This window comes from Haemorhous mexicanus, chromosome 5 (genome assembly GCF_027477595.1).
Source record: "Haemorhous mexicanus isolate bHaeMex1 chromosome 5, bHaeMex1.pri, whole genome shotgun sequence".
NCBI lineage: Eukaryota > Metazoa > Chordata > Aves > Passeriformes > Fringillidae > Haemorhous > Haemorhous mexicanus.
In genome coordinates, this window is record NC_082345.1 from 16,159,940 (window position 1) to 16,186,476 (window position 26,537).

At 42.3% G+C, this 26,537-nt stretch overlaps 1 protein-coding gene across 4 annotated transcripts in view; it reads right to left on the minus strand.

Annotated features, from left to right (window-relative positions):
- The window catches only part of IRAG2 (inositol 1,4,5-triphosphate receptor associated 2), a 19,076-nt gene extending 10,482 nt beyond the window's left edge, over positions 1-8,594 (minus strand). For 2 of the 4 annotated variants that reach the window (XM_059846092.1, XM_059846091.1), the window contains exons 1-6: positions 8,262-8,420; positions 6,376-6,437; positions 5,377-5,442; positions 4,485-4,593; positions 3,163-3,310; positions 2,277-2,358 (exon numbers count right to left, since the gene is read on the minus strand). In XM_059846092.1, coding sequence (XP_059702075.1) covers positions 2,277-2,300 — 24 coding nt within the window. In that variant the 5' untranslated portion in view covers positions 2,301-2,358; positions 3,163-3,310; positions 4,485-4,593; ... (1 more) ...; positions 6,376-6,437; positions 8,262-8,420. Of the gene's footprint in view, positions 1-2,276; positions 2,359-3,162; positions 3,311-4,484; positions 4,594-5,376; positions 5,443-6,375; positions 6,438-8,261 lie in introns of all 4 variants that reach the window. The other 2 variants (XM_059846088.1, XM_059846089.1) reach the window with 2 other exon arrangements.
- Positions 8,595-26,537: the final 17,943 nt, after the last annotated feature.

Consider the following 26,537-nt stretch of genomic DNA (forward strand, 5'->3'; position numbering starts at 1 on the left):
CTAATGCAAATTCAGGCTATTTTTATTATTAGTATTTGAATTCTCTCATAAGTTGAGGAAGTGCAGCAATACATTTGCCTTGTTCAGGCCATTGGCTGCAGAAGTACTGGGGAGGGAGAATACCATCATGTTAGAAAGAAAATAAATCTAAAGGGCTTTTAAAACTAACAGCTCCCAAGCAAACAGAAAAGCCCTTGCATCACCTAGAACTGAAATTACACGTTATGCTACATTATCTATACCTGCCCAGATGGGCACATGGTCAGCGATTTATGTTTGCAATGAAGGAAAACCCTCAATTCAGTTTTTTTAAAACCCTAAGCTAGCTGCCAGGACTGTACACTCCCATGGATTCCACAAAGGAGAAAAAAAAATCCCAATTAAAAAGAAACACCACATTCTAGATTTCTTAATAAAATAGAATCACACAATGGTTTGGGCTGGAAGGGACTTTAAAAGATCAAAGTTCCAACCACTGATGTCCAAGGGACATCTTCCAGTATCCCAGGTTGCTCAGACCAACATCCAATCTAGCCTTGGGCGCTTCCAGGGGTGAGACAGCCACAGCTTCTCAGGGCACCCTGTGCCAGGGCCTCACCACCCTCACCATAAAATCTGTTGGCACAGAATGTTGGAGAATGGCACAGTCTTTTAATGAGGAAGAACAGCCAAAGAAGATCCTGAAGCCCATCCCTAATAATTTTTCCCACCCCCATCCCTCTGATTAACATAATAATCCAAGGTTTCTCTAGCTCAGCCCATGAATTCTGGCCACACTCTTATACAACTCCTCCCAAACAATAATTAACATTTGGAGGACCTGTCTGGTTTTCAGGCTGTGATATGACTTCCATATTTATAAAGACGAACAAGAACAAAAAGCCCAAGTTTCTCTTGGCTTTCAAGTGCTCCTTTATTAAGTAGCCCCTGAACTTCTATGGTAACAATGATTTGATACAAATAATTTGAGTTAGTTACAAGCTGATCTGCTCAAGTACATCTGCAGCTTCAGAGTAATAAAACTCCAAAGAAAACTAGAGAGGATTTTGTACTTAACAAGGATAAGCAACATTTCCTACATGCCAGTGTTTAGAACAGAACCTGGGCACAGCCCATTTACCTTTTCTCTGGGGCAAATTTTAACATTTTCATTTTCCCCCTTCAGAACATTCATGTGCAAAGCTTAGACTAAAAAGTGATAGCAATGACAGAAAAAGACATTTGTGAGCCCAGCTGGAATTACAGAAAGCCCACAGCAACAAAGCACAGATGTTTCACACACCTTTGCAGAGCTGTGACTTTCCAGAAGGACTGGAACCCTTGAGAGAATCCTCTTTAAGGGCACTTAGTAGCAGCACAAACTGGGAGTTCTTCACCTGCTCCACCCCAGTGTGCTGAAACCAGAGTCCCCAGCACTCTTACTTTCTACCCACACTGCTCTTTCTGCTTTGATTTAGCACTACAACCAGACCATCCTGTACTCACAGGTACCACACACCAGGCAGGATCACCCTGAGGCTAGCTGCTCTTTGGTCCCAAAAGGTTATTTCCAGGTTCACAGAAACCACTGATCAATATTCTTCCACCATCCCCACCAATACAGGAGTTTGTGAAGCTCATTGGGAGCCCTGTGTGGTGGAGCTGAGGTCTAGACTTCAATAGTGAGGACTGAGGAACAGCTTAGGTATGCTGAGCTGCAGTTTCTCTTGCTGCTGCCACAAGGAAGCTGCAGCTCAAGCTGTGGATGCAGGATTCAGGGCAGCAGTGAAGGCATAGCTGAGTACACCAGCTGAAGGAAAGCTCCCTTACAGCAAAGATGGCATTTTTCATCTGTTACATGGTGCCTGTGGGAGGAAGTGCAAAGAAAGGCAGTACTCCCAACTGAAGCATCCTGTGGCTCCTTGCAGGTGGAGAAAAGGAGCGAAAACACTCAGTTCTTCCCTGGCAGAACCAATTGTTATTGCAGAACCAGCACCGTCTCCAGCCTTGAAACCACATTTAAAACACTCTACAGCTAAAAGTATGACCCAGTTTTTGGGTCTTGATGTTTAAGACCCAAAGCATCAAGACATTTAGTTTTATAACCAAGGCATTACAGAAACATGTCCAAACAGAAGGGAACACCCCCCCACAGCACCCTGCTGACTGGTGCCAGCTCCGTCCACTGTGGAGCAGTGCTGATTTATGGCTGAGCCATCTGCACCTGGGCCTGAGCAAGGCACAAAATGCTCGAGCCTGTTCAAAACCACATCTTGGGCATCAGAGCCAGCACTCACCTCAGCAAGTGAAGAGTCCATCATTGTAATGGAAACAGGAAGGTCTGCATCAGTGTAGTCATCAGCAGAGCATATTTTCCACCTGGCAACACAGGCTTTATTTGCATATTGCCCAAACAACAGAGATAGAGTGCCCATTTTCCTTAAGCACATAACAACTGAACTCTCCACTCTGTGCAGTCAGTCAGCTGGTCTCTTAGGGAAGGAAAAATTCATCACCAACATCAATCCCTACTCCCCCAAACAGCAAGAACCACCACCAATCCTTTTCCCAACCTCCTCCACACTGCACTATTCTACAGAAAACCAGTAGCAAAAGCTTTGAGAGCTGCTGAGTCTCTTGCTGCAGACTGCCTGCTTCTGCACCTTCAGGAACATCCTCATCTTTTAAAATATTCACTGCAATTCACTTCAGCTTTCATAATCTCAAGCAGTTCAATCTCTATTTTAAAGACCTTAGGAGGCAGCTTGATAGGCAAGGATCTCAGAATTCCTGCTCTAAGCTCTGCAAAAGAAGAAAAGTGACTCCTCAAAGCCAATAGGATTGTGGCACCTAATGGGAACACCAATTGTTAAATTGGTGTTAATTGTTAAATCAGAGTTAAACATGGAAGATAGACAAGAATGCCTAAATCATGTCTCAATTCTCCAGCATGAAACAGAAACCCCATCAGGGTATTTGGCTGGTTACCAGCAGTTCCAGTAAAGAATTCTGGTAGCCGTGAATAGAAGCACAGTGCTGCCCTGGATCCCCATGGGCTGATCACCAGGTGTCCGGTATTCCCTCTAAGGGATCGCCCTGCAGCTGAACCCAGAACATGGAATCTGCTAGACCCTGTTGACTCTTCCCCCCCTTTACCCCCAAAAGGTTATAACATCACCTTACCTGCAGTCTGCTGATGTCACATCTGAGCTGGACACGTGTCCCACATCATACCTCTCCAAGGTGCAGCTGCCAGAGCTCTGCCTGCAAGGTTGGTCCCAGCTGTGCCCAGGAGGGTTATTTGGGCAGGAGGTCTCCAAGCTCAGAGCATCTGGTAAGAAGGACAAGCATGAAGAGAGATGGTCCTTGGCAAAGTTGGACTTAGTTACAAGTCAATTTTTTTGGCTAACTCTAAAATAATCGAGAAGTAGACCAACCAAGCAGAGATTTTTAATAAGGCAGCTTCTGTCTTGGTAAGAAGGGCTTTGGTTGTGTGGCCTCAACTTGTTCTGTAGATGGGGAGTTTGATAAACTGAAGCAACCCTCTCAGAGTAACAGAATGCTCTGATTGAGAGCACATGTAGCAAAGAAAGATTTGTTTCCATTCCAATCAATAATGCCTGGAATTTCACTTGAACATGTATAGTCTGTGTGAGAAGAGCCTCTGTGTGGTACCAGCTCACTGCTGAGAGAAATGCTTGTGTGTGAAATCCCAAAGGCAGCACCCTGCAACTCTGCAGCCCTGCAATGCATGACTGTCAGTGGCTGCTTTTAATCCTCGTAAGGCTTGAGAGTTGCAGGGAAGTTCAAACAACTCAGGAGTGCAGAAAAAAAGCAACAAGTACAATCTGCTGGCAAAGGTGGGGTGGTTCAGCCTGGAGAAGAGAAGGCTGAGTGGACACTGACACAGGCTGCCCCAAGCAGCTGTGGCTGCTCCATCCCTGGAAGTGTCCAAGGCCAGGCTGGATGGGGCTCTGAGCAGCCTGGGCTAGTGGAAGATGTCCCTGCCCATGGCAGGGGGATGGAATTAGCTGATCTTTAAAGTCCCTCCCCAAACCATTCTCTCACGCTATGATTTTATTCTCAGTAGCTCTGTTACTGCTCAGGTTGCTAAACCAGGACTGCCCTCAGCTCAGCAGCCAAGGAGCAGGACATCCCAGGATGTGGCTGTCAGAGGGAATGGGAAGAACAGAACTCACACCCTCTGGGTCCAGATTGGCAAGCATCCTTGTCAGGAATATACTTGGATGTATGATTTATATCAATAGTTCCTGAAGATTTTGGGAACAGTCTGTCAGGTTGACAGACAGCCACCTCTTCAAGCCTTTCACTGCAAGCACTGTAATCATAGTTCAGATTCCTGGATTACATGCAGAAATAGGTTAAAGCCCACAACAGATTTTCCACACTCCAGCAGCACATTCAGCACTACTGAGACTGTTCTGTCAATTCTTTCTATATTTCAGGTGAAAGACAGAGAAATGCCCAACACTACCAGGTCTTACCTAGAAGAGGGGAGTTGTGCCAGTGTAAAGCACCCGAGGGCAGTGCCCAGGGAAAGTCAGAGCATGAGGTGGGTCCTTCATTCCATGGTCTTTTGGAGCAATGGATCTGCTAATTGAAAAAATAAGAAGTGCTGCTGTTCCACCACACTGAATACATTAATGCCACCAACTCCCCCCACACAGGCATCTGCATAATGTAACACCAACAGTTACACAAATACATCTTCTGTGGCTTTTTTGTCTAGAAAAGCAGAAGAGCTCATATTTTTAATGGGCACAACAGTTACAGGAAGAGGCAGGAAGGCAGGATAATGAAACTTTACACTTGCAACAAAATATGTTGGTTCAAGCTAGGTCTGGAAATAAATCCTACAAAACCAGGCAAGATGATCCTGAGAGAAGAACCAAAGTAGCCACTCAAATCCTGTGAAGGGAGTAAAAAGAAAATAATCCAAAACACACTATTTCAGCCAAACCAAGAAGTGTCATTTAAAGATGGCGTCTGAGAAAACTTCTGAAACAACAGGTGCAGAGCTGTTTTGGACCTAATGCTGCTTCAACAATGAAAACCAGAAAAGAAATTTGAAGAAGTGCCATCTTTAGACTCTGATCCTTCTCAAAAAGCAATTTATCACATTGTGTGCTGTGCTTCAGAGGCAGTGGGAACCCAGCCTTGCAATAAAGTTTGAAATATGTTTTTCTACACATGTAAACACCTGCATGCACTACACAGATATTGATCACAAATAATTTTTAATAAATGCTTAACTCAAAGTTTCTCACAAGGAACGTTATTTATTTTTCTGAGGTGATGAAGGGAAATCCCCCCCACCAAATAAACCCAGCATCCCATTTTAAGAGGCTCAGCAATGATCACAGCAAGCACACTTACCTTCCCTTTTACATGTTCAGCTAATGTGGGCAGCAGAGCGTAGTCAGAATCTAACTCTGCACAGCACTGTTGTAATAGAGAGAGAGTTTAAGCCAGGCAGGCAAGGGAGAAAAGAAACCCAACCAAAAAAAAAAAAAAAAAAAGAGAAGGAGCACGACACCACTGATTCTGAGCAAAACGCAACTTTATCTTTCCAACTAAACTACTTGCCGCTACCAGTTGCAAAACTGCAACTGCAAAATGCTGCAGCTGTTTCCCCTTGCTACTTTCAGCCTTTAATTCTGCAGACCCTTACGTACAAGTATAAGTTTTATTCATGTGCAGATGGCCCAGCTTTGACTCTGCTCCTCTGATGCCCCTGTCACAGCCTAGGGGACATTTCAGGACCTTCTGTTTGCTGTTAACTACCTTGTTGGTCTGTGCTGAATCCAGAGGGCTTAGGTCCTGAGCTATAGCATTCCTTACTAGAGCCAGTTGGGAAAAGTCTCTCCACAATGTTTCCCCCTCCATCCCCTCCCAAAGTTGAAGCAAGTAATTTTATTCAAAGCAAAGCACTCCAGAGTTATGTAATTTCCAATGTATTTCTCCACAGAGGGCCACAAAGTTAAAAACTGTTTCACTGCCTATTCCAGTGTCTGGATACTGAAAAGAACCTTACATTATGAGATTTTAAACATTTGTTTTCAAGCCTGTCTGCAGAGTGGGACAAAAATCACACCAGTGCATCAGGGATGGCTTCCCTCAGCCCCTTTTGACACAATCACAACAACTGCTCACAGTGAAGACCAACACCACACCTGTAAGTCCTGACACATTTCTCCCAGAAGGCTGATAAGGAAAATAATGTGCAGATTTGTACATACAGCTTATGTACATATTAGGAAAGAAGATACCAGGTGCTGCCTAATTGTTTGCAGCTGGTCTCAGCTGTGTTGTCCTTCCACCAGAGCCCTTCATGTGCAAGCCCACCTTTCCTGCTCCCAGCAAAGGGCACCATACCTGGCACAGCAATTCACAGAGACGCCTCTGAAGCAGTTCCCATCTCAGGGCATTAGCAGTTGCTATGAAGAGACATTTACAAGTCTAACAGGGCTCCTAACAACTTGATAACAAGTAATCCAATGTTACAGCAGCTCTAACTACTCCTTAACAGAATTTATTGTAGTTTGCATTAGTCTGGTTAAGCCTGCAACAGCTTTTTCTCAGGAAAGAGAAAACACTGGACATCTTCACCTGCAAATCAAGGGCAATGCTTCCCCACATCATTACTGCTAGGATGCCACAGTTCCCTGTGCAAACAGATCCTTCACTTACAGCTTGGGGGAAGAGAAATATTTGTCCTTTCCACCTGACATCCTGTACAGAAGTTGTAAAGTCCATGGGCTTTGCATTTAGAAGCATTTTCCCCCTTACCATACAGATGGGAGGAAGTAGGGGGTTGAAATGGGTAGGTGGGGGAGGAGACCATAGCCCAGCCCTTCAGTCAGAAGAGGCACCAGACCTGTCTGCCTTTCTAAAGGAACCAATATAAAGTATTTTTATTCTTTTCTTCAGTGCCAGCCTTGTTTGTCAGCCCTGTTCTTCATTATGCTTTGCAAAGTCTTGACACCCCTGCCTGTTTATTTATCTACAAAAAGACTTCTGTAAAGTAACTGGAGTAATTTAAAGCTAAGATCCTAGCCATTTTCAGGGTGGTGGTGGTTCTTTGGGGATTGACTTTTTTTTTGGGGTGGGGGTGTGTTGGTTTAGTCACAGTGGCACCAGTTTTACATATCTGGGTTTCTCTCTTGATCTGCTCAAGCTCACTTTGCAGGAGAGCTTCATCTATTCAGAGATGGAAAATGACAAACTATTTCCACTGTCATGCCTCTTGCTAAGGGCAAAATAAAGCAGCTGCATGGTTTGTGGGAAGCACGAAAACAACATAAGAACCCATACACACAAACAGCACCCAACACCAAAACACTGGTCAGAGGCAGGCAAGCACAGTTTGGGGCTGTTTCTGCCACATCAGTGCAAACTTGTGCCTTAGAGCTAAAGCAAAGGGTCCCAGGGAGGTTTTCTGGTGAGACAAACAGTGGTTTACATGGAGTTGTTTGCAATGCACACATATTTGTTGAGCATATATGGTAACTGTGTGCCTGAGGGCAAAACATTCAAAGGGCTTAAATCAGTCAAATCCCTTTTCTCTAAGAAAGTGATCAGACTGCAAGGTTAGGAAAGAAAAAGGCCATGTGTTCTGGATTCAGACCTCTGCATTATTTAATTGCCCAGGTTATTGAGGTGCTGATGTCAGGAAGTGAGTAAGAAAGAGGCAATAGGAAGTTTCCATGGCACTGTGGCAGAAGTTGCACGTGTACAAGGCAATGACAGGATTGCTTTCCACTGAAGAGAGCAGCCTAACACCACGCAGCTAGTCAAAAACACAGAGCAAGCACAGCCAGCACACAGAGCACAGAACGTACAAAAACGTCTGTCTGGTTCAGGAAGCTTAAGAAAGAGGGATGGCTTTGTTAGGTATAAAGTGGGGAACAGCACTTTTGGTAAAGGAGTACCTGTGCCATCTGTGGAATTACTAATCCCCCCCTCCTAGGACTGGGGCTTTTGTTGGGAGCTTCTGAAGCTTTGGTGGATCCCAACACCCACTCCTTAGGATCCCACCTGCTTCTCAGCTCAGATGGCGGCAGATCTCTTCAAGGAGAAGGAAAAGTAGAAAAAAAAAGGGGGGGGGGGGGGGGGTGAAATCCAAAACAACAAGCAAGACTCCACAGAGCATTTTACTGGATGACCTGCAGATCAGTCCTATTTTCCCTTGATGTAGCTAAACCCTGAAGTACTTGCCCATGCAAAAAGTGAATGCTGGCACATTGCCAGAAGTTACTCACTTTTGTGGTCTTCCACCTTCTCCTGAAGCAATTGGCAAGTGCTTGCTAAAGCAGCATTCACATCCCTGAGCTTCTGCTTCTCAGAAATGGCTTCCTCCAACTTGCTCTTCAAGGATGCTGCTTCTTCACAAGCAGAGTGAAATGCTTCAACTTGATCCTTCGCCTAAGCACAAAACAATATTTAGGGAAAAAAGAAAAGAATAAAAAAATATAAAATAAAGCAGCCTGGCTAGCTCAAGAAGGCTCTACAGTTCATGTAAATGAAACCAAACTGCATCTGTTCTTTCTCAGGAAGTGATAAAGCTCCCTCTGAACTTCTGCATTTTTACGTTGGGGTGGACTGTGTATGGAAGCTATTTTTGGGTGCTTTTTTTTCCCCCTCTTTTCTCTTTTTTTTTAAGCCACCACAAATATGCAATGCTGCCTCTTTCATCAGCAAACTGTTGTCACCACCCCCTCAAATTTTACTTCCTCTGCTGGTTCCACTTTTGCAGGGAGGCACACCATTCGAACACACAATTCCCTTCCCCAGGGCAGCCACGCATTGGCAGCGGCCCTTGACATCTCTTGCTGCCCCACCAAGGGGGAATTGGGCTGCCCCTTACATGCTTGCTGGCATCCTCCAGCTGCTTGGTGGTTTTTCGCAGCTCTAAACACAGGGCTTCTGCCTGGCCAGCAATTTCTTCTCGTAGCTGTTTGGCAGTTTCTATCTCGTGCTGGCTGCGGAGCGAGAGAGAGCACAAACCACAACCCATTAATGACATTTCAGAGCAGGCTGCCCTGGGAGGTGACACACACTGGCTGCTGGGACAGGCACCTAAAGTCAGCTGTTACACACTGCAGCTCCCTGGGATCCAGCACCAGGGAATCAGACACTTATTTTTCTAATAGCAGGAAGGGGATGAAGGCTTTCTGTAACATTTCTGGGTACCACAGGGGAATCACCAGAGAACTGTCAAGAAGCAAGATCTCAGTGGGGCAAGCTTTTGCACTTTGGATAACAGAATGTGTTTCCTCAGGGTTTGGGAGAAATAGTGATTACATATAGAGGCAGTCATTCTAGAAAAAGATACCCAGGAGCTATTACTGCTTCATTGGATTGATTTCTTCACGTTTGAGAGAGAACTTCATTTGACAGCAAGCAGATGCCATCAGAACTGGTGCTAAAGAGGATGGCTTTCAATAAAACCCTTCTTTTCCACTGCAGAAACCCTTGCCCATTTCCTCTCTAACTCACCTCAGGGTTTTGTGGGTGGTTTTTTTTTTTGGTTGTTGTTGATGCTTTCATCGCAATTTTGATACAGAGACAGCTTTAAGAAACGAAGCCATCAGTATTCTTATCAGCTCTTTTCCAGATGGAGGGAGGGCATGTAATAGGTGGTTCAGTGGAAGGTAAGTCAGGCAAAAGTATGGTACAACTGCTCTGCATCAGCTCTCAGGGCTGCCAAGGCCTAGGAATATCCCAAATCCAGGGATGGGGCTTGGAGCAACCTGGGATAGTGGAAGGGGACCCTGCCCATGGCAGGGGCTTGGAACTGGATGATCTTTAAGGTCCTTTCCAGCCTAGGCCATTTTATGATCCTATTTCTCAGATCACAACCCATAGGAGGAGTCATATGCAAAAAAAGTTACATTTTCATATTTAATGACAATTTATTGAAGCTACACCCTTGGGAAATTGAGATATTGTCTTCCCTGAGCCTAGCAACTGTATCCCAAAGCAAAAATACCTTCAGACAGATATTTAACAGCTCTCCTGCTTCACACAAACCCAGAGGGTTTTTTGAGGGCTGCACCTGCTCAATAGGCAGTGCTCTTGTGCTTTAACTTCTCAGTCTGTGGTCTCCCTGGTGTTCTCAAAGACACCTTCAAGGCTGTACATCAGTTCACTCACAAACCTTAACTCCCACACAGTGTAGACCTTGTGCTAAAACCAGATCCACTCTCTAAAACAGAAGACCATTTCCTCTGCAAAAAAAGAAATCTTGAGAATTCAGTAGACTTTGTTCCACTAAAAAACCCACCCCAAAATAAGATACTAAACAGCTAAGCAACCAGAAAAAAACCCCAAAACCAAATCAAACCAAAAAAACCCACCAACCCAAAACCCAGCCTCCCCCCTCAAAAAAGACACAGATTCTTTGAAGGAGTACCTAGCAGAGAGCTCTTTCCTTAGGTGAAGTTGTTCTGTCTTGGTTCTCCTCAGGTTGCCTGCCACTCGAATAAAATCCTTGTCTAAGGACTCATTGCATTTTTCCAAAAGCTGGAGTTTCTGGGTCCAAAGATGTCTTTTTTCTCCTAGTTCTTGCTTGAGGGCCTGTGGAATTTTGAAGTTGCCATGTGGTTAGAGGAGGAGCAGAGCCAGAGCCTTAATTTACATGGTGAGAATTGAGTTCCCTGCTCCACCAATTAATATCATCACCTACATCCCACACTATCAGAGTAAAGATAAAACTCCACCAGCAAGGTGCCCAGATACAGCAACAAAACCCATAGCTCTTAAGAGGAAGTGTTAATAAAGATCATCTTGCAGGAAGCTCTGAATTTGATAATTTAGGCTCCTGCAGCCCTTTCCTCAAAGTACAGCTGAGTCCATTGGTACCAAATTGAGTTGATATTGCAGCAAAATTAATGAAATAACCAACAACCAATAAAACCTGTTTGCCATACATGCTTAGCAGGTGAGCTGTGCCAGAGATGACCCCCACCATGAAGGCTTTTAGATTTACCTCTGGTTTTTAGGAGGGAAAAGGGTAAAAATTAGATGTTAGGTAAGACTGAACTCTATTTCTCTGAACAGTGACTTGCAGTATAAAGTCCTGAGAAGAATAATTCAGTGCTCTCTCTGACCTTTCTCAACTGAACACGTGAAAGAGTATCCTCAGCTTTTAAAGAATGCTTAATGAGAGTCAAACAGAGGTCAGGAAAGAATGAAGTTTAAATTCCTGGGATTTTGCAGCAATTCCAAGGGGAAAACATCAATCTTACAAATACAGGCCACATTAACTGCTTGCAAGTTGGAGTCTGATGCTCAAGAGCTTCAAATAAAAAAAAAACAAAACACATCAAGTATTATGCTTTAAAAAAAAAAAAAAAAAAAAAAGGTGGTTTTTGCTGATAGGGCACCTAGGATGACATGGGATGTGACCATGTGCAACTGCCCACATCCTGAGGGTCTGTACCACAGCCAAGGCAGGCAGCTCTCACTCGTACAAATACCATGATTGACACTTAAGGGGTATAGGCTTATCATAGCACATGTACCAGCCTTATCTCCCAGTAGAAGGGTGAAAAAGATTGTGCTGTCACTATAGATGGTTAGATATATGTAATATGCACACTTCAAGTTGGCTTTATGTCTAATATCCTTTAAAATGTTTTTGAAAACATTAAACCCCAGCAAAACATGTCCATAACAGATTTCACAGGATATGGTGGGCAAGGCTTCTAGTGAGAGCTTTTGTTAACCAGCTAATTAAATCTTGGACCATGCACTTTCCCTGAGGCTGGAAGCAGCTACTTTGAATCTCTCTCCCTTTTTTTTTTTTTTTTTTTGGATCTACCAGTGTTCAGTTGCATGCACAAAATTTCACACATACCTGGCTTGTTCATTCTAGGTAAAGATAATTTTTGACATGAAGTCACTTCTCATCCCCTGTGGGACCCTAAAGGATGAGACCTTTTATTTTTAAAGTATTTTTTTCTTTCTTGATCCTCTGTTAACTCAGTTTCCAAATACATCACTCTTTAGGAGTCAGAATAGGATTCATTGGCCACAATCAACTCCAACCCCCACACCAAAAGTTTTTTAGCTTCACATGTTTAACAGGAATATGATCCCAATGGGAATGTAACTTGAGAAGCATTTTTCAGCTCTGACAGCTTTGCAGGAGGAGGTTTCCAGTCAAGATCAAAAAGCTATAGCAATTCATGAGCCAGCAGAGTTTACCCAAAGTCACATCTGGGTGAAGAGAGTGAGACGATTGCACCTCCTCTAAGGAGAAGAAGGTTTCAGGATTTAGATGAAGAAAACTGATAAAAAACCTGGCTCCAGGACTGGATGGCCCCCAGTGATTGCTCCAGCCCTGCCCAGGAAGGCAGAAGAGGCCCAGCTACATCATTCTGTAGCACTAGAAGAAAAAAGAAGAACAGCTTTCTCCCCAAAGAAGCAACAACCTCATGCAGCATATCCCGTGGTGGCACCTGCTGTCACCCAAGGGAGAGGAACTGTGGGGTTTGACATCCAGTAGGGAGCTGGAAAACAGCATTTATGTACAGCTTGGGGTTGTTGGGGCATTCCTAACAACAGACCAGCAGAAAGGAGCAGGTTAGAGAAAAAGTCACATCCAATAAGATGCATGGAAATTTCAGAAATTGTGCTGTTGCAGGGGAGAGGAGGAGGGAACAAAGTGCCTGTTTTGTCCACAGGCACTTGGCACTACATAGGGAAGATATTTTTCCCAGTACCTTGAGCAAAAGTCTGTGCTTGCAAGCCTCACCAGAGGTATGAGGAGTAGGAGAAATACATTATACAAGATTAAGTTGTAAAACAAGGTTTTGTTGAAATTTTTCCTGTGGCATATACCCAGTAAAAACAGAACTCTTCACCTTTTACAACAAAATAAGCCCAATGGATGTTTTGATTTGGAAATTTGGTTATAAAGCCTCCTTTGCTTTTTGACTTGGTTCATCTTCCCTTTCTTTCAAGCAGAATTTTAACTAAGGGAGCTCTTGCACAAAACAAGCCAGGAAGAGCATAGCACATAAGTGAACAGCAATCATCCTATTCCTCCTCAAAAAAACCCAGTAAAGAAGATATTTTTCTCCATGCAGCCACCTTTGAGTCAGAGATGGACTCTGATCTCCAGTAATAAACACACACAGCATGCAAGATACCCACCTGAAGTTTTTGCACAGCCCCACTGTTTCAAAGTGCTAAATGCCTAAATGCTTCAGAGAAGCAGTTACTCACCACAAGTTTTCTTTCCCAGGTCTTTTGCATGTCTTCATCAGGATCTTTCATCCATTCTAATGAAGCCATGACAAGCTCCTCTGCTTCAGAGGCTTCCTCTTGCTGAAAAAGAAAATAAACCCCAAAACAACCTCCCCAAACTCCATAATTTTTAGTGCTTATCTACAACTCTGCCCAGAATTACCCAGTATAAAAAAAAAAAGAAGTGTTAGGGTAGGTGCCAAGTGATCTTGTTAAGCTATGACCCCCTCCAGTCTCAAACTATTCTTATTTTTCCAAAAGGAGCAAACAATCTGATTATCAATGCCTGGAGAACTCCTAATTACATTGCTGATCAAAGGCAGCACCCTTATCCACATAAGCTTTGCTACTGACCAGGTTTTTCATGATGGTCTTGAACTTTTCTCCTGCATATTCAGACCCCTGAAGCAAAAGCAGCACTTCACGGTCCAGTGTTTCATCCAGGGACGCCCGTTCAGTCCTGATAATCTTTGAAGAGATGGAAGAGCCAGCTAGTTTGTTTTGACATACCCTTATTGCAAACCAGCAGCAGTGACATTTAGACTTTCCTGAAATACCCCTGTTCTGTATTTACCAGAAGGTCTGAGCTACCAAAACTTGAGGCTTGGAAAAACTTTTTCAAAACCATCACATCGATGAGGATTTAAAAAAATAGAAAGAAAGCAAGCCAGCTAAGCTGCTGAGTGATCCAGTGTAAATGTCCATGCCAGGGTAGGCAAGAGGAAATCAGTAATTAGTTATCTTTATTCAGAGGAGCCGTTACCAAGTGATGAGTAAGCAGAGCCCTTCATTACAGGTGACTCTGGGAATCGTGTCTCTCTGCAACATTTGAAGGGCAAACACAGTGACTCACTGGGGCTCTGGGGAGCTGCAATATAGGATGATACCTAACTCTTCAAAGCTGACTAGCAAAGCCTGCCTCTCCTTTCTGGGCCTGAAGTTTGCATCTATTTGTACATTTTTGTTGTTGTTGCTATATGTGCTATATAACTCTTCACAAGTGCACCTTGTACAAAAGTAAGCAGAAATCTCTCAGCAGCATCTCTCTGCTGTCAGCTGTGCTGCACATAGGGAAGGATGGGACTCCATGGATTGTCTAAGGAAATGGGAACAGAATAGCTCACCTTAATATCAGAACCAAAGCCATAATTGTAGCAGGATGCTCCACCTAAAGTGGTGTAAAACAGCTTCAGCCATATCCTACTTGCAAAAATTATCAGTGGTGGATCATGCTGCTGTTGGTGTTGGAGAGTACAAAGACCAGCCTGATTACTTGATCCCAAAATTAAAAATTCTGAGGATGTCAAGAACAATGTTTCCTGACAAAAACTGGCACCAGTGAGGAAGTGGCAGGAGAGGCTCCTGACAAAGGACACAGCTGAGCAGGCACAGCCGGCCTGGAGAGCTCTGACAGTCAATCACTCTATACCATAAAAACCCAGCCCCACTTTTTTAAAGTCAGGGCTTCTGACACCCCCCTTCTAGCAGGGTGTGTGTAGAGATCCCTCTCTCAAGTGGGGACACCCCCTCAAAGTTACTTCTCAAAGCTGAACAAAAGCTTTGTCCATGATCACCAACACGGGTCAGTAATAACCAACTCTAACAATCATTAGCTTGGAAATTATTGGTTTAATAGCTAGTGCACTGTACAAGTAGTCATAATTAAATAATTCTGATTAAAGTATTTTAGTCTAATCATCTTCTCTTTACATAAATAACTTATTTTATTCATTTATATTTGGTTTGCCATTAGAGATGCTTATCAGAGTTTCTTAACAGTACATTAGATTAGGACTCAACTTTATCAAGATGCTCACTCTAATGCTGAATTTCCTTTCTCACTACAGTGAACTTCAAAGAAAAAGAAGTCTCCTCTTTCACAACTGAAAAAGAATCATTGTTCATGTCTGGTGTAGGCAGCACAAGAAGCAGACTGTCAGTTACTTTCTGAAGCATAAAAACCTTTATATATTGGAAAACTGATATCTTCTCCCATCCATCTGTTCTTCTGCCAGCTAAATGCATGACCCAAGTTCCTCCAGATTTACTGGGTAGAGCAGAGGGGGGTTGGAACTGGATGATCTTTAAGGTTCCTTCCAACCCAGGCCATTCTAGGATACTATCAGCAAATATTTTATATCTACAAGTGTTTTGTTTGCTCTTCTTTGGACTTTCTCCAAGGTGCTTGGAACAATATTGCAACCTTCTCATTCTGTGTTTACATGCTAGGATTTATGGCTTCAAATTCCAGAGTTATCAAATCATATACAGGCAATGAGCTTTGTTCTGCCTCTGCTGATGCAAGACAACTGGGAAGAGATAAATTTAAGGTTAAATCCATACCTCAGAGGACTCTGCAAGCTCCAGTTCACAGTGCAGGGTACTCGTCCCTTCAGGAATATTGCTGTTAAATTTACACAACAATGGAAAACTCAACCCATTCCTAAAAGAAGCAGGAAAGAAAAATACATATCAGTCTATTTTGGATTACTGATGAACTGCCTTTCCTGGGATTTGGCCACAATACTCACGAGATCAGCTCTTGCTGCATGTGTTGGATGTTCTCCAGCAGTTTATTTTTTTCAGCCCTCAGTGTCTGAAACATCCGTGGGGTTTGGTGAGAGGCTGACTTTGCCATGCAGAACCAGCACAGGCCAAACCCAACCCAACCCATACCTCTATGATTGAGGAACACTCCACAATGGTTAGCTTGAGTTCCTTGATATCCTGCTCCTTCTGCAGAGATTGTTGAGAAAAGAACAACAAAAACATTACATTCCATCCTCCATCACAGCAGTAAAATATATGGTTTAGCTTCCGCAGCAACCTGATTATGACATAAAAATAGTTGTGAATTTAAAAGAATACAGCAAGTTACCTTGAATTTTAACTAACAGACCACTCAGATGACCTTTCCTACATAAATTCTGAAATTAAGGAGACAAACCCTCTTTTCCAGGTGTTGTACTTTCATATATTACTCACCTGTTTTCAAGTCCAACAGATGAAACTAGACAGAAGCACTCCAATTTTAATTTAAAATATGATGTATTATATGCCAGGAGGAGTTTTAATCCCAAGTGACCCTTCAAACAAGTTGCAATGTTTCAAGTTTACTTGTTTTTCATGATTAGAGTGTAGCACTCTGTAGATTAAACACAACCTAACAGAAAGGCTGAAAAAGAATCAGCCCTCATGGTAGGACTGAGGAATTGGTAGAAGAATCACCTTTCTTAGCAATTAGTGCCAGTCAGGTTATGCCAATACAACACCATTCCAATAAAAGACACTGCACAGACAGCAGAGAATTTATGAGAGAAAATGTGAAATTAAGACTAGGAGCTCTTGTCCTCTCACACTTTTATGAGTTCTTCCTACTCTCTCTTTAGAAATCATTGAGGTTTTTGAAAGAGATGAAGTGCACAGAAAGCTAGGCAGGAAAAGTGAGGTTATAGAACCAGATTATCCTAATGCCAACAAGTTTCCACACCAGTTTCTTCAAAATTATTCCAACCACTCACATTTATCTACATGTAATCTAGCAGTCTACTTTCAAAATTCCCATTTAGTCAATAGACTAAGAGAATCTTGTTGGAATAAAATGATACTACAGAGCTCACATAAGCTTTGAATCATTCAAGTAGGGAAAGTGAAAGCTACTTCTTTATAAAAAGATTTTAATAAATTTGTGCCCTTAAGCTGCATCTGGAAAAACAGCCAACCAAACCAAAACTATTAAAACACTCAGGACAAAGTTATCAGCTGGATCACACTGAAGTTTGGCTCTCTTTTTTTACCATTTCAATTCTGCTGCAGCCACTTTGAAGGGAGCCCAATAGTCAAATATTTTATCAGGAGATTTATAGCATGTCCTGCTAAGTAGGAACTCCCCTGGCATAGAAAGCTCTGCATAATTCATGAATCCAGAGAATGCCAGCACATTTGTATGGTCTTCTAGCTTTGTTTTCTAGTATAAAGTGCATGTTTAAAGACATCTGAAATGTTCACTCCTCAGTAGAGCCTAGATAATTGCACCTCAGCAATAAAAAGAAAAATTTCCTTTTCTATTGGGCTCCAAGTCACAATTTCTAATTTGACACAAACAATTTCAATAAAAGATATGAAGGGAAAGGTCTTCTATAGGTCCCTGCCAAACAAAGCAGCCTTTAGAAGTTTCTGGACATTTTGTCTGAAGTTTGCAAGTTTGTTTTAATGGGTTGTGATTAAAAAAAAAAAAAGGCAAGCAAAATCCTGAAATCTTTAATTATGCTGACTCATAGGCAGGTCCTAAAGTAGAGCTCGCCTACTTTGAAGCCATTTATAGGATCAGGTTCTGCAGTGGGAGAAGAGTAGAAATCAGAGCGCCACAGTGAATACTACTGCCTTGCCTTTTTACAAATCATCCCATCAGTACAGAGCAGAAACCTGGGCCAGTGGAAGCTGCCCCTGCCCACGGCAGGGGGTTGGAACAAGGTACCATTAAGGTCCACTGCAACCCAAATTATTCTGTGATTGTGTGGTTTTCAGTCAGTAATGAAGTAAAGGCAACTAACCTGGATTAGGCTTGCCTCTTTATTCACCACAGTGCTCTCATAGAGATGGGCTTGGATCTGAAGAATGAAAAGATCAAAAGTAAACTCAGCCATCATTACAGACCATAATAAAAGTCTGTTCCTATTTCCTACTGGGAAGGGGAAAAGAATATCAATGTTCCTTGCTTCAAAAAATCAAATTCTTCTTTGAATACCTTGTGTGGTGTTTGTTTCAAAGTACAGATCTTGTACCCAGTAAAGAGTGAAAATATTCTTAACTTTCAGTCAATTTTGTTTCATCTGTCCAGGTCAATATTTTCAGCAACATCTCCCAAAGCATGACCTTAATGTATTTTTTTGAATAGTGAGGGAAAGGTATCAAAAAAATATTTAACTTGGAGGAAATAATGAAGCTGTGGATTGTTTCCATCAGCCTAGTTTTTTTTTCCTCCAGACAGCAACTTCCTTGGTGAAAGCTGTCACACTCTCCAAACTACTATTTCACTGCAGTCCTTCAACACAGAGGTTCAGGACTGTTTGCCTTCCAGCTGCAGAAATTCCCCCTTCATTAGACCCAAGTGAAATCCAGGCTGACTTTTTATAACTCTCAGCTTTGAAATGCTTACTTGAAGCTGTGCTGCATTTTTAGACAGCTCCAAAATCTTCTTTTGCAGCCCATTGGTGTCCATGCTATTCCTAATAATCTAAACAAGACACAGAGTGTTTAGGCACAGCTGAATGGATTGACAGCTTCTCCTTGAAGAAATCAGGCAAAAATGACATCTCCACCCCCAAGCTGCTGCCTACTCTCAAGCAGTGCCAGCATTTTTGCACATACATTGCATGTGTTTGCCCCACCAAAACTGCTTCTGCTCCTTTTCCCACCCAGAGCACCAGTAAAAGAGAAAACCCCTCAAAATGTGATTTATAACACTGCCAGACCTGGAGAGCTAAAGAAAAGTCAGCCGTGCAGCATGAGAATTGTTTTCAGAATGATGGGGTTTAACAGCAATTTGGACTAAGGAGCTTTGCAGAAAGTAAAGAAAATCAGCACCTTCAGATCAGTCTATCTTTGATTTAACCTGTTTCTCCATTTCCCCCTGAAAAGTCTGAAATACAGTCTGTAAGCAAGCATTAAAATCTACATCACCTGGTTTATAAAATAGTTGCTCTGATGCAGTAAAAAAAACCAAACAAAAGCAACAGAGAGAAAGAATGAACAGCTCTTCTCTGAATAAAAAACAAGCTTAAGGATTCTCTGCTTATGGAGCTGCATTCCCTAAAAAACTCCTGTAGTTCCTTGGCCAGTGTCAATGGGATGGGAGATCCCACCTACCGTATTTTTAAAATTATTTGTTACTTATTTTTGGTGTTACAGCTCTATACAAGATTACTCCTTTGAATTTAAGGGAGGAAAACAGAACTGAATACAAAATGATAAAGTGTTGGATGGAGATGATTTCAACATAGAGTTTGTCTGTTTATAGCTGTGGGAAACAAATACATGGAATTTGCCTATAAATCTTGGAAAAAAGGTGGTGGTGGGGGAGAAGTAGTTTGTCTCTGTCCCTATGCTTCCCTAACCTCATATCCTTACTCACCCAGCAAGTGGAAAATAAAAAGCACAGTGCAACCTCAAGATACAAAGTTCTATGACAAATCAGCCTTTTAAAGTGTTAGATATTTTGATAACTTAATTAGCATGCAGGGCTTCAAAGTCTGACAAATATTTTCTTTCTTAATGGCAAATTTTAGCTAGGCACGAACATGTCAAATCATGACTTATTTTACCTCTTCCTGGAGAGAAGTAACTTTGATGTTGAGAGACTGATTTTCTTTTTCCTGATCAAGTTTATGGGGAAAAACAAACAAACAAAAAAAGAGAGAAAAACAGATGAGTTTTTTTTAGCATATAAGCAACAGATCACAAAAACATCCACAGCAGTGGTGTTGAATCCCTTTGTTTCAGAGAACACACAAAAAGGGGAGAGCTGAGGCTGGTGCAGCTCATGAGCCTTCACTAAGGCACAGAAAAGGCCTTTCTTCTCATTTTTAACAGCCTGAGCAGCCACACCACTGTTACAGCAAGATGTGGGGTGCTGTACAAGGGAAACAAGAAGGAAGAGCACCTACTAGCTGTCTATTGTGGCAAAGAATCTGCTCTCTTTCCTCTTCTGACACGTTCAGGTTGTTTCTTGCTTCCTCTAGCTCTTCTTCCAGGGATTTGGCTTTCAACACATAGTGCTGGATACTGCACAGGGGGAAGCAAATCCAGAGAAACTTCAGCCAGTTAATGTTGGTTGTTTAGATAGGCTGGAAACAGTATTTTTAGAAGCCACTAGAGACTTAATTTTTTGGCACAACACTTAACAACAACAAGAGCAACAATCAAGTTTAAGCCTATCATTTCTGTCCAGGAAGCAAATCTCATGGTTCTACTTCCTTTTTATCACCCTCTTCCAGTCTTGAAGTGAGGGATGAAGCCCCATCCGAGACAAGTGATGCAAACAAAGCTATGTTAAATATGTTATAAATTTAGCATGTTACAGTTAAATATCGCAGGTTACCCAAACAAATTCATCTTTACAACACTTCATGGCTTACAGCTGAATTTCAATTCAGTATTCAAAGATGAGCTCAGCACCATTTTCTTACCCTAATCTGATAAGCCCCAAACCATGTATTAAAGCAACAGGCAAGGCCCTTTCCCAAGCTAACTTGATCCTGCAGAGCATCCCAGAGCAGGTGGTCCCACATAAGGGCACACATCCCCTGCCAGCTACCCCAGTTACCCTCTTGCCTTAATCTCCCCTGAAAACCCTGGGAACAGCTTTGCAGCTGAACAAACCATATCACAGGGTAATTAATCAGGCCAGGTGATCGCAATGAAAAATGGGCTTGTACTCATGGCACTTGTATGTCCTCAGGCTACAGAAAGGCTGAACAAGTGACACAATTCACCCCAGTCCACCAAACGTGCAGCAAAATAGCTTTTAGACACTCATTTCCCCTCTGGCAACAAGAATGTGGTCTAGGATCGGAAGCCTTCCAGCACTTGGCTATAATCTTGGTAATAGGATGCCTTTTTTTAATATATATATAGTTATATTGTTTGTTTGCTTTAGCCTGAGGTTCTCCGTGTGCCCCCACACCACCACGTGCTGCAGGAACCTAGCTCTGAGAGGAATGATTTTATAAGAACCAGGAGGGACAGAGCAGAACAACCAGGCAAGAAGGTTAAACCTTACAGATATTGCATAAAGGCAAGAAAACCACTGTGATGAAGCAATGGTGAGGAGAAAAGCATGAAAGCAAGGCTGGAAGATCACAGCTCTGCCCATGGCAGCCTGGTGCCATCAGAGTCCCCTACCTTTTTAATTGTTGACGTAGATGCTCATTATCTCCCAGGAGCTTGCTGTTGGTCTCATCCAAAGCTTCCATGGTGAGCTTCAGTTTGTTGTTCTCTTCCTGAAGCTTCCGGTTGTTGTACTGCAGGTCCGCAAGGCAGGTTATCAAGTCAGAGGTCTCCCTGTCCCAGTAAAAAAGCCAAGGAAGAGTGAGAAAGGTGATTTCATCTACTTCAGACTTTTAAAGCATCCTACTGCACTGAGTAGAGGTGAGAGGAGAGCCCACAGAGGACTTGTGATGCTGCAGTGTCCAGTAATTTGCTCTGCACAGAGATAATGGAGCAGCTCCAAGTCTGTTCTCCAGTTTTATGGGCATCAAGAACTTTTGGTTTTAAGCATTTTTCTGCTCCCTACAACTGGAATTTGCTGTCACAAAGTGCCACAGCTGGATGCATGCATGAGAGTGCTTTAAGATTTTGCTAATCACCTTTTGGGCCACTAGTGATGCTTCTGTATTCACTCTGCAATTTCTGGGTCCTTTCTTCTCCCCTAAGACATCCCCCCCTTTATGCTTTCAACTGAAACTTAAACAAGGATCATTTTTTTGAGACTCAGAGATTACAGAGAAGCTTTAGAGAGCAGATGTTGAATTTCTGACTAGGCATAAACTACAAATGAAGCTTCTGTTCTTTGTTAAGTGCTTTGCCATTAACAGTCCCAATCACAGACTTTCACAGATTTCATTGCTACTACTACAAAAAAAAAAAAAAAAACCCAAAAAAAACCAAAGCAACAAAAAACCCCGCTTCAAACTCCCTATCATAAGAAAAACAACCCCAAATAAAATGCAAGACCAGACTTTCAGGTCATGTCTTCTTGTCATCAGACAACTAAAACTGGTGGAGGGATGAACCAATTTAAACAGGTAAGGATATGACAAACACCTGACCTAAAAAGGCAAACAGACACAGAAGCACCAAGATATAAACAGGAAAAAATACTGCTTGTATTTCAAGTCTGAGCAGAAGAAGGTGACAGCATCAAGAGCTCCTGCAGATTGAGGTGAGCGTTAAAATCTTCAAGGATAGTGTTCCAAAATAAAGGCTCTTGAAATTTCTGTCAAGTGGCTCAAACCCAGGAGTACCACATGCTGAGAAAGAATTGCTTAAATGGACTCACATGTCTCCTTTAGACACATCACCCCCAAAGGCCTCCAGGCTCCCTGATGTAACATTCATCTGGACATGTGTCTTGCTGGCTGAAAGAGGTGTGGGTTTTGGTTATAGAGCAAGAAAGTGGAGCTTTCCTGGACAGGAACAGAGTAAAATGTTCTGCACCTTCAGAGATGGTTTTAGGTACTTGAGATTCCAGGTCTTCTGTGCTTGATGATGATTTCTCAGCAGCACCTACTTCCCTGGAAGAAGAGAGCATCATGGGTCACAAAATCAGCAGGACACCAGGCTGCTTACCAGCTTTGTAACCCTTACAAAACTTTAGCCAAACCCAGTGTTGTGGACATGATGTCCCAATACCACTTTCTTTCCAGAGCCACAGGGGAAGCTTATAACATCATCTTTCCACAGAAGACTTATTTATTAAAATGCAGTTACCATTTTCTCTTACAGTCTTCAATCCACTCTCCCATGATGGCGTGATAGGTTTCCAGGTCCATGGAGATATCTTTGTGCTCTGGGTCAAGCTTGTTGCAGAGCTCCTCAAGACCACTGTCCTCCGAGTCCCGGCTGGTCGTATGTCTCAAATAATCAACTATCTTGGACACTGCCACTTTTCCTAAAGCAGAAACAGAGGTCAAATGCCAAAGCCTGGCAAGGCACCATAAAAAAACTGGAGAAGGCCACACTACTGAACTGCATTGTATCCAACTGCCCTCAAGAGCTGCAGACAAGTAACTGATGCCTGAACTGAGTTAGAATGTGATCTAGAAAAAAAGTAGTTAAGAGTTCTTTTGTTGGGTTGAGAGTTTTTTTTTTTTTTTTTTAGTGGTGGGGTTTTGTTTTTTTTTTTTTTTTCTCTGTAAAAATCCACTTTACTAGTTTTGTGGATTCAGTTTAAGAGGAACAGAAGTTGACACATGATACTAATCCTTGCTCTCAGGGCCAGGCTGGATGGGGCTCTGAGCAACCTGGGATAGGAGAAGGTATCCCTGCCCATGGCAGGGGGATGGAACTGGATGATCTTTAAGGTCCCTTCCAAACCATTCCATGATTCTACCACTTTTAGTCATGTCTGAGGTGGAGCCTGGAGGAATTGTCTCTTGCTCTGAAGTTTGCCAAGTTTCTAACAGGATAAAGGCTGAGAGAAAGAAACAGTCATTCGCAATAAGGGTAACTGCTAGAAACATGTTGCTCCTCTTTCCCCTATGCTAAAGCACTGCAAAAATCAGCAAGGGAAGGATCAAGCACCGTGCAAAAGAGGCACAGACATTTACACATTTATTCTACATCTGCCACAACACAGGCACCTACACATCTCAGAGCCTGGCGCCTCTCAAAACAAGATCTGAACCTTGGAAATCCATTAAGAGGAGAACAAAAGAGAGCGCAATGAAAAAACCCTGGCAAACCTGTGTGGTAGCTGTCACATGCACAGAAGATGGTGGTCAGCAGGTTCTCTTCACAGATCAAGCTCACGTCAGACATATTGTCAGCTTTGTACCCCATAGTCTGCCTCCCTCCTGTGAGGAATAAATCTGTTATTGCCATCTTTATTTGCTCATGGTAACTTTCATTCCAGATGACTGAAACAACAAAAGCAGCTAACCAGCTTCCACACCAATAAAACCAGAGATTTTAGCACTAAACAACAGGAACGGGTCATAGCTGAGACCTCTGAGCTGGGAAGTATTCCATGCATCTACTTTTGTACATGTATTTTTGGAAAAACTTGGTTATTCTTTCTATGGAGTAAACATATAAAACAGGACATTTTAAGAAGCCAGGTATTTCTTCCCTCTCCCTTCAGATACATTGTAGAGAAATCATTAGAGTTAATGATTAAAACATTATTAAAACAACCCCTAAAACAAACAAAAAACTCCTCAAAACTACAAAAAAACCACCCCAAACTAAGAGCAAAACTCCTGTATATTCAAAAATCAGTCTGATAGACAAATCATAGGCTAAATTAAGAGCCAAAAAAAATTTGGCTATTAAAAAAAAGTTTAGTAGTCTCAATCTCTTAAACTATTAAAAATACCTTTATCTCTTGAACCAAAAATGAATTAGCAAATTTGAAAAAGTTTTGCTTTATTACTTACTCACTTTTTACACTCACACTAATATTTTTTAGAGAAAAATTAAGATTTGCCTCAGCTCTTTTTGCAGTCTTATAAGATTTGAGTGCTACTAAAATGCGTTTTACCAGTTCAAGTGATAAATAAATGTCATCTACATAGACCGAATGTTTAGATGTCTAGAATTCCAAATTAGAGGGTGTTTTTCTTCAGCATTTTTACCTCTTTCAGCTGAAGGAAATGTCTTTGGCACAGGAGGCTGGACCACAGCACTTCCCGGCTTTTTTTCAGATGGGAAGAAATACAAGTTCGGACTTGACGTCAGATACTTCTGCTTGGGCCGCACATCCTTGGGTTCAGCATTTGCTAAAGCACAGGGTTTGCCCTGGGCATTGGCCTCCCCGGCTCCAAAGCGGAATGGAGAAGAGCTCTCCACGGGAGAGGAAGGCACCCACAAGCTGCTGGATCTCTCGGTGCCCTCCAGGATGGAATAGGTGCTGTTTGCAGCCTGGCACTCAGAGCTGGCCCTGAGAACGGGCGAGGGCACAGAGAAAACACTGTCACTGCCAGAGCTGACTAAGGGTGAGCTCTCACCACTACTGCAGCTTCTCCCTTTCAGTAGTTCTTCCAGATTTTTTTTAGTATTGCTCTGTGGGCTGTCAAAGTTCTGGGACTGAAATTTTGGTATCTGCAAGGCCGGGTTGGAGACTTGGTCCATCATTTGGATGGATTTGATCTTCCTGCAGATGCTGTCCACTGGGTTGTGGTGCCGTTTCTTAGCTCCACATTGAAAAGACTTCTTCATTTCCCTGCTTTTGCCAAATATCTGGAAAGAACAGACACCAGATATGAGAGTCAGGGTGATCAACACACACACATTTCATGCCAACTTTTCCATTCAGCAGCCAGCTTGGAGCTCTGGCATCCAGGGGTTTGAAAACCCCTTTTCCACTTATCAGCTTTGACAGAAACCTTCAGCCAGGACATTTTGTTGTCCAGGGAACTAGAAATTGATGTGGAAATATTGGGGAAGAAAGACAGAAATACTTCCTGAAATCTCACTGCTTATTCTTAAATACCATAACCATGAGGTAAGGGGGAATGAAAATAAAAACTGAAGGACACCCTGCAAGTTAGCAGAGGGCTTTCTAAGTTAAAGGAAGCACTTTAATTGTAGTGGGGGTGGCAGGGGTGAGGTAGAAAAAGTGAGACCAACAAGACTTTCAGCATTTCTGTGAGCCTACGAGACCAAAAAAACTCCAAAATCCAGTGTTCCTTGTACTAATCAGCCACAGCTATCATGGTGCCACACTGGGAATTACACAAAAAATATGTCCTACAGAGTATCTAGTCTCCCAGGAAACATTTAAAAGGTATTTCTTACAAGATAAGCATGTTTGCATGTGACTGAGGCATGGGAGGTTCATTTTGCAGAGATTAACCCTCATTCCCAGTGATGTTCCCGTGTCTACCCTGCACATTGCAACCATCTGAACTGATCAGCTGGGAGCTATATTATTAAATAGTAATAACATACCCAATGAAGCTGGGTGAAGCTCCCAAGAATCAGATTTTAAGTGATTTTTTAATTTAGAAAAATTAATTCCTTTCCCCCAAAACAGCAGCACGCTTCACTAGCAAATAACACTTATATAATCTTTTGAAGCAAGGAATAAAATTACATATAAGTATTTTTAACATAGAAATAAGCATAAATACTAAATGTTTAATTTAAGCTAGTTTATTACAGGCTGCCTGCATGGCAGCAACTTAGTTTATATAAACAGAGGCAAGATCTCTACATTTATTTTTCTAGTATTTCTACAAGTAGTAACATTTACTCTAATGAATATCTCCTTAGCCAAAGGAATACTTAAAAAAAATAGTTAAAAGAAGCTGAGAGCAATTTTAAAGAGACTACTTTTAAACTATGCTCACTTAAAAGATTTACTCCTCAAATAAATGCCAGAAAGTGGAAGCAATCTTTTATATCAGAGAGGCATTATTACAGATGTATTATCTCTAAAGAGATGGATGAATTACCTTTAAATGAAAATTGAAATACCCTGTAATTAGTTTAGGACTGTTCTTTAAGCAAACAAGAGCCCTCAAGCAGATAAAAGTAACACTCTATTAAAAGGTATTGGATTT